This window comes from Gadus chalcogrammus, chromosome 1 (assembly GCF_026213295.1).
Source record: "Gadus chalcogrammus isolate NIFS_2021 chromosome 1, NIFS_Gcha_1.0, whole genome shotgun sequence".
NCBI classification, from domain to species: Eukaryota; Metazoa; Chordata; class Actinopteri; order Gadiformes; family Gadidae; genus Gadus; species Gadus chalcogrammus.
In genome coordinates, this window is record NC_079412.1 from 28,825,796 (window position 1) to 28,835,804 (window position 10,009).

Sequence of the window (10,009 nt, forward strand, 5' to 3'; positions counted from 1 at the left end):
CAAAAATATAACTTTATTGAAATATAACTTTCATGGGAAAAAAAAGAACAGTAAAAAACTTGAGCCTACATGACATAGTAAAAGTAGTCAAAGTGCCTGATAAGTGGTAAACTAGTACACCTAGGATAGGATGTGCGTTGTAATACATTCAATGAATCAGATAACACCAAAGAAACGAAATAAATAACAGTGGTGGCCAACAGCCACAGGCAACACGCCAGTCTCTGCACAATACCATGCGAAAAACACTCAACGAAGGAACTTAGAGAATAGGCTAAAATAAGATATTGGAAGTAATGTCGATGCATATTTGGTCCCTTTGACATTTGACCACTGTATTTAGTATAATGGTTGTTGTGGTTTTTTTTAGGTGAAAAGACAATTAGACCATTAGATGCAGACGCACTTATCTGTGTAGCTGAACAAACGTGAACGTATATTTTAATCCAAAAACTCAAAAAACTCAGCACTATTCAAAAGAAGACAGTTGCATTACTGACGGTCACACGTAGTAGCTCGCCAAGGACACGCTGCCTCCGTCCGGGGTCAGGGGCTGGGCCAGGCCCCCGTAGGGGCACCCTCCGTGGGGTACCAGCACGGACGGGTGGCGATGGGCCCCGAGAGGAGGGTGGAAGTGACCCGGGGTGTAGTAGCCGCCCATCGTGCCGGCTGTGAATCCATTCGGCGAGATACAGCGAGCGTGTCCGTTGATGAGCGACGTTGACCCGTAACCCCCGGTGGTCTGCAGCGCAGAGCCCGGGTGACACAACGCCCACGACCCGCTGACATACTGGGCCGACTGCATGTAGACGTGTTTCTCCGGCAGTGCGTGCACGTACAGGGGCTCGTTGTAGTCCACAGGGGACCCGGGCAGGTAGGGTAGGCCCGGCGCCCTGAAGGGTCTCCGGACCCGCTTCCTCCGTCGGAAGTTGCCGCACTCGAACATGTCTTCAAACGCGGGATCCAGGATCCAGAAGCTGCCTTTCCCGTCCCCTCGGTTTTCTCTGGGGATCTTCACGAAGCACTCGTTCAGACTCAGGTTGTGTCGGATGCTGTTCTGCCAGCCTTTTTTATTCTTCTCGTAGAAAGGGAACTTGTCGATGATGTATTCGTATATCCCACTCAGAGTTTGCCTCTTCTCGCTGCTCTCCTTGATTGCCATCGCGATGAGAGCGACGTAGGAGTACGGGGGTTTGTCGAGGAGATGGTCCTGGGCCACGTCTGCCCCCGTCTCTAAAGGAGTCAAGGAGCAGCCCTCCTGCTCGGCCTTCGTCCACATGGTGCCAACATCCAGAAGTCCTGCTCCTTGATCACCGGTAGTTTTGCCCTCGTCCATGGCCGTCTATTCTCGGTTCCCGGTAAGAAAATATGCTGCCAAACGGGATAGCGCCGGTGCCTAGGTGCTACGCGTGCTGAACCCTCCCACAGGTTGGAAAGTTGGCGGTTCGTCGTTTCATGTGCCGATTTTCCCACGGTTTGAAAATGGGGTGAAATTGGGGTCACACGTCTGTAATGTCTGCGCAGGGACGGAAGTACAATATTGACATCCCATCAAAGACTGGCACTTGTGATGTGTGTGCTTGATGTCGAGGATCAAATAAAGAGAGTTCAACATTTGCCACACGATTGTGAAATCGTTCACAAAGCTTTTATTAATAAGACAACATGAATAAATACCATGTATGCTTAATTTATTACATACAAATAACAACAGTAAAACACACACACACACACACACACACACACCCACACACACACACATGCACGCACATACACACACAAACCAGAGTCGGCTCCAGAGCAGATCTACTGGAGGGGCATGGGTCGCCAGCGGGGGGGCACTGCCTTTTGTGAAATATTTTAACGCAAAAAAAGGGGGAGGGATGTCGTGGATGCTAAACGCAAATAAATGGAGTTTAACCACCTCTGCTATGTCATAAATAGTTTATTCACATCAACAGTTTATGAACCTCCAAAAAAACATTAAGTAGGCCTGGCACTGTTTATAAACCTAGAGAACAGCCTCCACAATAATCAAAAACACCCCTGACAACATATAAGCTTTAAGCCCAGTTCAGACCAAAGATTCACCTTGCAACTCGCAACTCCTTGCTACTCCTTGCGACGAGACGGGCTGCGACGTTCTAAAACTGGGCCGTTCACACTGGCTGCAACGTGCTGCAACGGGCTGCTGTGAACGCTCTGGCACAGCTGAGAGCCGCAACAGCATTATTTGCGTAGGTTAGGTTAGATTAGTTAGGTTTGCAATTAGTTAGGTTTGCAATTAGTTTTATTTTTATTTTGCTTGAGAGTAGGCTAGAGTTACTGTGTTTTGTCATTCTCCGGATATCGGATATTTCAATCGGATATTTTTATGCTGAAGTGGACAGTACGGTACCGGGAGAGTAAGGCTGTGACGTACAAGTTGTTCTGTGCTGTGATTGGTTGAAGAGAAATAGTTAAATTGCCGCGTTCTAAAACTGGACCTTTCGATTTCCACAGCATTAAGAAGACCTGTGTAATATAAGGGATAATTTATAGAACGCCGGTCATTATCGGGAAAGTAAATAAAATAATGACCTGTGGTAGGAGGGGCATTAATGACCGCTAGGGGGGGCACGGCCCCCAAATGCCCCCCCTTAGCGCCGACACTGACACAAACAAACAAACACAAACCGGAACACACACACACACACACAGGTGCACACACATACACACACACAGGTACACACACAAACAAACAAAAACCGGAACACACACACAGGTGCACGCACACACACACACACACACACGCACACGCACACGTACACACACACACGCACACACAAACCAAAGAGGAACTGCTGTAGCACTTGGGTTCATGTTAAATGGGACGCACCCATCCAACAACAGGGTTTGAGTCCGTTCTGCAGAACATTCTTGAGGTTGTGAGGTTGAATCTCGTTTCAGGGACTGTGTTCACTGGGCGAGCGGACCATGAGAGACAGTGGACTGGTTGCTCTGGTTTTATGTCTTTGGGAGGAAGTAGAGATGAGCGTGTTGATGAGACTGCTACCGTGGTTTCCGGGGTCGAATACGGTTTGCTCTGATCAAATATATTTATTATTGTACGATGTGTGATGCTTGGGTCCTACGTTAGACTTGGACATCTCATCAATTATCTTAAAATATAAAAGCCAGGTGTGAGAGCAGCAATCCATAGCAAACAATATTAATTAACACCAGCTTTTGAGTTTTCACCTGAATTGCAATGACATTATGTTAATAACCGTCCCTCCACATTGTCTGCTTTCATTTTCATTGTAAGCATGATTATGATGCACAGCAAGTTCATGACCTGCTGGTGCTCGTCGTTCCTCTCGACCCTGCGATTGGTTACTCGCTGTGTTTTCCTCTAGTAGAGCAGGTAGCAACGATGGAGAAATGTTGCAACGTCCAGAGCTTTACCACGTTGGGACTGAGGGAGGAAGTCTCTCTTTGGTCCAGAGCTTCACCACGTTGGGACTGAGGGAGGAGTCTCTCTTTGGTCCAGAGCTTTACCACGTTGGGACTGAGGGAGGAGTCCCTCTTTGGTCCAGAGCTTTACCACGTTGGGACTGAGGGAGGAGTCCCTCTTTGGTCCAGAGCTTTACCACGTTGGGACTGAGGGAGGAAGTCTCTCTTTGGTCCAGAGCTTTACCACGTTGGGACTGAGGGAGGAGTCTCTCTTTGGTCCAGAGCTTTACCACGTTGGGACTGAGGGAGGAAGTCTCTCTTTGGTCCAGAGCTTTACCACGTTGGGACTGAGGGAGGAGTCTCTCTTTGGTCCAGAGCTTTACCACGTTGGGACTGAGGGAGGAGTCTCTCTTTGGTCCAGAGCTTTACCACGTTGGGACTGAGGGAGGAAGTCTCTCTTTGGTCCAGAGCTTCACCACGTTGGGACTGAGGGAGGAAGTCTCTCTTTGGTCCTCCATATGATAATATGGATATAGTAAAGGAGGGAAGGAAGGGACGCAGATTGGTTCAATGAGATATGGTCAAGTTACAATATAAAAATAACTTGTCATTTTAATTATTAAAAAAGCATTTAAGACCCTTTTCTAGCAAAAAAATCATCTTCTCTCTCTATAACCTCTCCTTCTCCAGCACCTCTCTAGAACCCCACCCCCTCTAGAACCCCTCCCCCTCTAGAACCCCTCCCCCTCTAGAACCCCTCCCCCTCTCTAGAACCCCTCCCCCTCTAGAACCCCTCCCCCTCTCTAGAACCCCACCCCCTCTAGAACCCCTCCCCCTCTCTAGAACCCCTCCCCCTCTAGAACCTCTCCCCCTCTCTAGAGGGGGAGGTTTTTTTTTTTTTTTAAGAAATGTTATTGCGCTTAGTATCCTGCAGATTGCGCTCCTACTCGCCTTGCTAACTAACAACTTTAGCTGGAGTAAAAAAGGGGAGATTGAATTTTACCGTACAACATGAAAGCACGCTCGCTCAGGCAGCTGCGCGCTCACCTCACCAATGTACACAAGACGCGTTGTTTGAGCATGTTGTGCCTGTTTTTCTTTAGGTCCCATATGGCGACACATTAGTGCCATAATTCACTAATGTGATAAAAGATGCATTCGGGCGTATTATATTATTCCACACGCGTAGATATTAACTGCGAGCGCGCAAATGATCTCTGCGCGCGCGCAAATTACCTCTGTGCGCGCAAAACAGCCTCTCGCGAAAGATGTTTTTACGCTCGCTCGAATTTAATTTTGGCACTATGGGGGAGGGAACCAAGGCAGGGCGGGCTTTCCTATGATTGGCCGTTTCTGAAGCGCGATATTTGATTGACAGCCCTCCTCAGCCCTCCTCTCATTCAATTCTGAATTGTACAGTAAATGGCTGAAACGATAGTTACTTATTGTAACTCTAGATTCTATGAGTATAGGCACAGCCTTTTAAGGCTATCGCTATTGGGTTATCCCTAGGCGTGAGCCGTAGCACTGAAAAAATTGTAATCCCGACCACCAACAGCGTGGGCCTCAATTACGTCCGCGTGCGGCGTGCCTCAACGACGTCCGCATTTCGCAGATAGAGTCGGGCGCCGGCGGACTTTCTGCTCCCAATAAACAGCTTTTCTTCAGCTATTTAAAGGACAATGAGGCCGACACTTAAAAGGCTGCGCCTATACTCATAGAATCTGGAGTTACAATACGTAACTATCGTTTCAGCCATTTACTGAACAATTCATTTACTGAACAATTCAGATTCCCTCCCCCATAGTAGAGATCATTTGCGCGTTCGCAGTTAATATCTACGCGTGTGGAATAATATAATACGCCCGAATGCATCTTTTATCACATTAATGAATTATGGCACTAATGTGTCGCCATAGTCCCAGGCCATGTTAATTTGTTATACTGTGGACTCCAACGGTGAGACCATACTGCTCAGAACGCACGTGTTAGTCACTGCTCACGAGCGCAGCAAATTGGGAGTTAGTTATTTATTTTACATTTTACATTACACTCATTTTTGACTGTAAATGTATTCTAAAACACTCAAAGGTTCTGCATTCAATTCACATATTCGTCAAAAGTGTTTAAAGTATATTTAAGGTGTCAAAAACTACGTTTTATATGCTTTTTTTTGTTTTGTTTTTAATCTGCCGATTAAATCGTAATCTTAATTTTTCTCTGAAAATAATCGGCACCGGCACTCAAAAATCAATATTGGTCGGGCCCTACAATTTAATGATTAATTAATTGTGAAATGTTATTGAAAATAGCAAAAATAATTCTACCAAAGAAAAGCTTCTTAAGCATTCGTTATGATAATGAGTTGGGTAATATATCATTTGGAGATTATTTTGTCCCCCTGGGTCGTTGAGGTTTATGATGTGCTTATGGTAAACACAGCGAAGTGTCTGGTCTTGTCTTCGCGGTGATAAACAGGGCGAGGCTGCTGGTTAGAACCGACGTGATCATTATCATCTCCTATTCTTTTCTTTTCCAGAGAATAAAAATGTATCTGTACGTCTGATGTGTCGCAATATCCGCTCCCTGGCAGGCGTGCGATGTCTGCTGTAGGCGTGGCGCCTGCAGGTGATGAGAGACGGGTTTGTTGTTAGCTTTACAGAGCAGGTGACCCGCGCCCAGCCCCGCGTCCGGGTTCCACATGACAGCCGTGTGGGCGGAGCCCAACGCCGCCGCCTCCACACTCTTCCAAGGAGTAGACCTCTGAGGAATAAGTCCCCAACACCTTTTCCATCTAGTTTCGACTGGGTTTTTGGATTGTCGGTGCCGTTAAAGTAGCTTTAAGAATCGTTTACTACTTTAACGGCACCGACAATCCAAAAACCCAGTCGAAACTAGATGGAAAAGGTGTGTAGTTCAAAACGTGAGCAGCTTTTACTTTTTTGCCACCTACAGAGTTTGTTATGTACGATCCCTCACCGTGTTAGGCTATATCCCATCTGACCGAGGGAACCGGCGCCTCGGAGGCGGGACTTATTCTTCAGAGGCCTATCACCTTCTAGCTCACGGCCTCTCGGCCACAACAGCGCTTCAGTTACAGGTGGGACCTCTTCTGCCAGAGGACTCCCAGTGGCCTTATTCATGTGGAGCGGCCATCTTGGTTACAACCATAATGGCACCAAGATGGCCGCCTCGTGTGTAAGGCCATAGAAAATCTGCACTCTGTCTAGTAGTTTAAGAGTGTGTGTGTGTGTGTGTGTGTGTGTGTGTGTGTGTGTTGATTACACTTTAAATGTTCTCCACCTGACCTGTGAGTCACTTTGGATACAAGTGTGTGCTTGATAACTAAGTGGAGATGTCGGTAGGCTATAAGTTATCAATGCAGCGATATCGGAAAGTTGTTTCACAAGGCGTGGACTCATAGAGATGGCCGTGGTTGATACTCACTGCAACCTTCACTCATCAACATGACCAACTGTGGGCCGATATTTCTGTAATGGTGCCGAGGCGTCACATTCCCCAACAGCTCTGCCAGGGCAGGCAGAAAGGTGTATTTTGGCAGCTGGTTCGTTAGTGTCTGGAACGTCTGGCATCTTGATAGAGAAAAACAAACATCCTTGTTTGACAGCTCTTAACGCTGAGTGAGACAGATTAGGAATTGCATTAGCAGGTTTTTTCATTTGATACACCGTAGCCTGTTGAGTGACAGATCGTTGGTGTGTAACTGAGTAGCCTAATAGTATATTTGCACATGCTCCCGCTGCTTGAAGTCATAGTTTCAGGTTAGGATAAAGGGTCTCGCTCTCGTCGCGTTTAACTTGTTGCCATCACTGTCACATCCCCGTACCTTCCTCTTTTACATAGCTTGGCCATTTGCCTCCTTTTGTTTTGCAGGCGCAACATCGTTTAACTGACAAGGTTATTTGGGCTAGTTCATGTTTGTACAGTTAGATCCCTTCAAGATAAGATCAAGTGTCCACTGTTCATGTCGACACACGATGCCATTAAGTCTAATCAAAGCTGGTAACTCAGGTTATTTGGCACATGTCACCTGCTGCACGCTCAGTCCACGTTGAGTTCCTCGATGCGGGTCAATAGTTGACAGCGTTATGGAGGGCGGTGTGTGTTTGGATCACCGAGCGCCCCCCTGCGGTTAGATGTCAAAATAACCTTCAACAACGTGGGGACTAAACGGCCTCCTGCACAGACCCTATTTTTCTTGGTCTGTCACATTCATACTTCATGAAGACGCTTTTTCAGTTCATTGAGTATGTGTGTGTAATAATCATCAATCGTTTTTTCTGACACATAGAGTGCCACAATAAATGTTTCCAAATCCTAATTGTTAAATTGGCTATAGGCTGTAATAACGATAGAATAATGAAATAAATCTATCTACACCGGTAGAATAGTAGGCAAGTACAATTCACAGAGAAAGATTACAAGAGATGCGATCTGCCAATTATCACATCGTAGTTGTTGGATGAATGAAACGATGCAGCAATTGAATAAAAATAGTGTAGTTCCATCTTCAGCCAGTAGAGAGCAGCATAGTGACGCTCAGACTCCAGCAATCCCTGTCTGGGCGCGCTAGGTTTACAACATTTCATTGTACCATTTAACTGAGGCAATTATATAAAAGTAACTGCTATGAAAGACTATTTTAAAAACATAAAAATAAGTATGTAAATAAATAAATAAATAAATGATAAAAGACCCTGATATTATTTTGTTGTACAATGCACATTACTATTGAAATAACGACAGTAACAGACGTGACCGGCAAGGAATGTAATTCAAGTATTTGTGAACTGAACTGTATTAGTTGAGGTTAGGATGGATATGAACATGCTTTTTTCAAGTTATATTTACATATCTGAAAATCCAAAATCTTCTTTAATCAGAGGACCCCAGCTTTAAAAATAATCACATAGCCCTATCTATAACAAAATGTAATGTATGTACAATATATTTATATTAATCAAAATCGAATGGACTTCTACATTGCTGCTTTTCTCACTTTTCAGAAAGAATCAAAACCTATTATTTTATGGTATAGCGCTTCTTCATAATGTTATAGTCAATACTTTTTGTTGGGCACGGTCTAATTTATGTGGAAATTATAGCAGTGGAAAATGTACCATTCCTGACCCCATGCTAAGCAGCTCTGGCATGAAAATAACAAACAAAAGCTGCGCTATTACCATGAATATTCACACAATGGAATAAAAGGTGGCACAGATTTGCATAACATCCAATATGACCCTGAGTGGTGATACATTATGGGCCATGGGCATGAATTAAAGGATCATGAAAACATGGGGGCCTCCTTTTAAAGGGCCCCAGAATGGGAACAATGTTTGGCCCCTTACATGACTTCAGACCGGGGGGACCCCGAGTCCTTAAACACATTCTGGGGTGCACCCCTGTCGCGATGCCATAGTTTTAACCTCCATGATTGGCTCTGGAGCGTTGGTAAACAGCCCCCCCCCCCCCTCAGCATACCACCAACCCACAACCTCCACCCTAACCACCACCACCTCCACCCGAACCACCACCAACCCAACCTCCACCCGAACCACCACCAACCCAACCTCCACCCGAACCACCACCAACCCAACCTCCACCCGAACCACCACCACCTCCACCCGAACCACCACCAACCCAACCTCCACCCTAACCACCACCAACCCAACCTCCACCCTAACCACCACCAACCCAACCTCCACCCTAACCACCACCAACCCAACCTCCACCCCCCCACTCATTCTGACAAAGGCAACACTTCATCAGGGATCAGGGGCGCACCATTCAGGACGGGTGATTGGCTGCACAGGGATTCAGATGAGTGTCATTGTGCGGGGGGGGGGGGGGGGGGGGGATTGGTCCCGCCCCCTCCTTTCTCCGGCGTCTGATTGACTTTGATGCGGACGAGATGACACGCAGGAGACAAAGCGCGAGCTGCAGCGCTAACACGTCAGCCTCCGAGGAGGTCAGTGAGAACGCCGTTGGTGGGGGGAGGGGGGGAGGGGGGGTGGAGGTGTAGGGGGGGGAGGGGGGGTGGAGGAGTAGGGGGGGAGGGGGGGTGGAGGAGTAGGGGGGAGGCCCATTCGTTTGTTTACGTCGGTAGAGATATAGATAGTACTGTACTGCAGGTCAAAGGGTGGTAGTGTGTGCACGTGTGTGTGTGAGTGTGAGTGTGTGTGTGTGAGTGTGTGTGTGTGTGTGTGTGTGTGTGTGTGTGTGTGTGTGTGTGTGTGTGTGTGTGTGTGTGCGTGTGTGTGTGTGAGAGAGAGTGTGTGTGTGTGTGTGTGTGACTATGTGTGTGTGTGTGTGTGTGTGTGTGATGCTGGAGGTGGTGCTGGAGGCGGTGGAGGTGGAGGTGGTGGAGGAGGTGGTGATGGTGGAGGAGGAGGTGGAGGAGGTGGAGGAGGTGGAGGTGGAGGAGATGGAGGTGGTGGTGGTGGAGGTGGAGATGGAGGTGGAGATGGAGGAGGTGTTGGAGGTGGTGGTGCTGGAGGTGGTGGTGGAGGAGGAGGTGGTGGAGGTGGAGGTGGAGGAGGAGGAGGGTGGA

General features: G+C 47.2%; 1 protein-coding gene across 1 annotated transcript; it reads right to left on the reverse strand.

Moving 5' to 3' along the window:
- Window position 1: 1 nt before the first annotated feature.
- Window positions 2–1,486, reverse strand: foxl2l (forkhead box L2-like). Its single transcript, XM_056600355.1, has one exon. The coding sequence runs from the start codon at window positions 1,334–1,336 to the stop codon at window positions 503–505; it is 834 nt and encodes a 277-aa protein (XP_056456330.1). The 5' UTR covers window positions 1,337–1,486; the 3' UTR covers window positions 2–502.
- Window positions 1,487–10,009: the final 8,523 nt, after the last annotated feature.

Coding starts and splice junctions, on each gene's coding strand:
- foxl2l (XM_056600355.1), bottom strand. CDS start 1,336: ATGGACGAGGGCAAAACTACCGGTGATCAAGGAGCAGGACTTCTGGAT.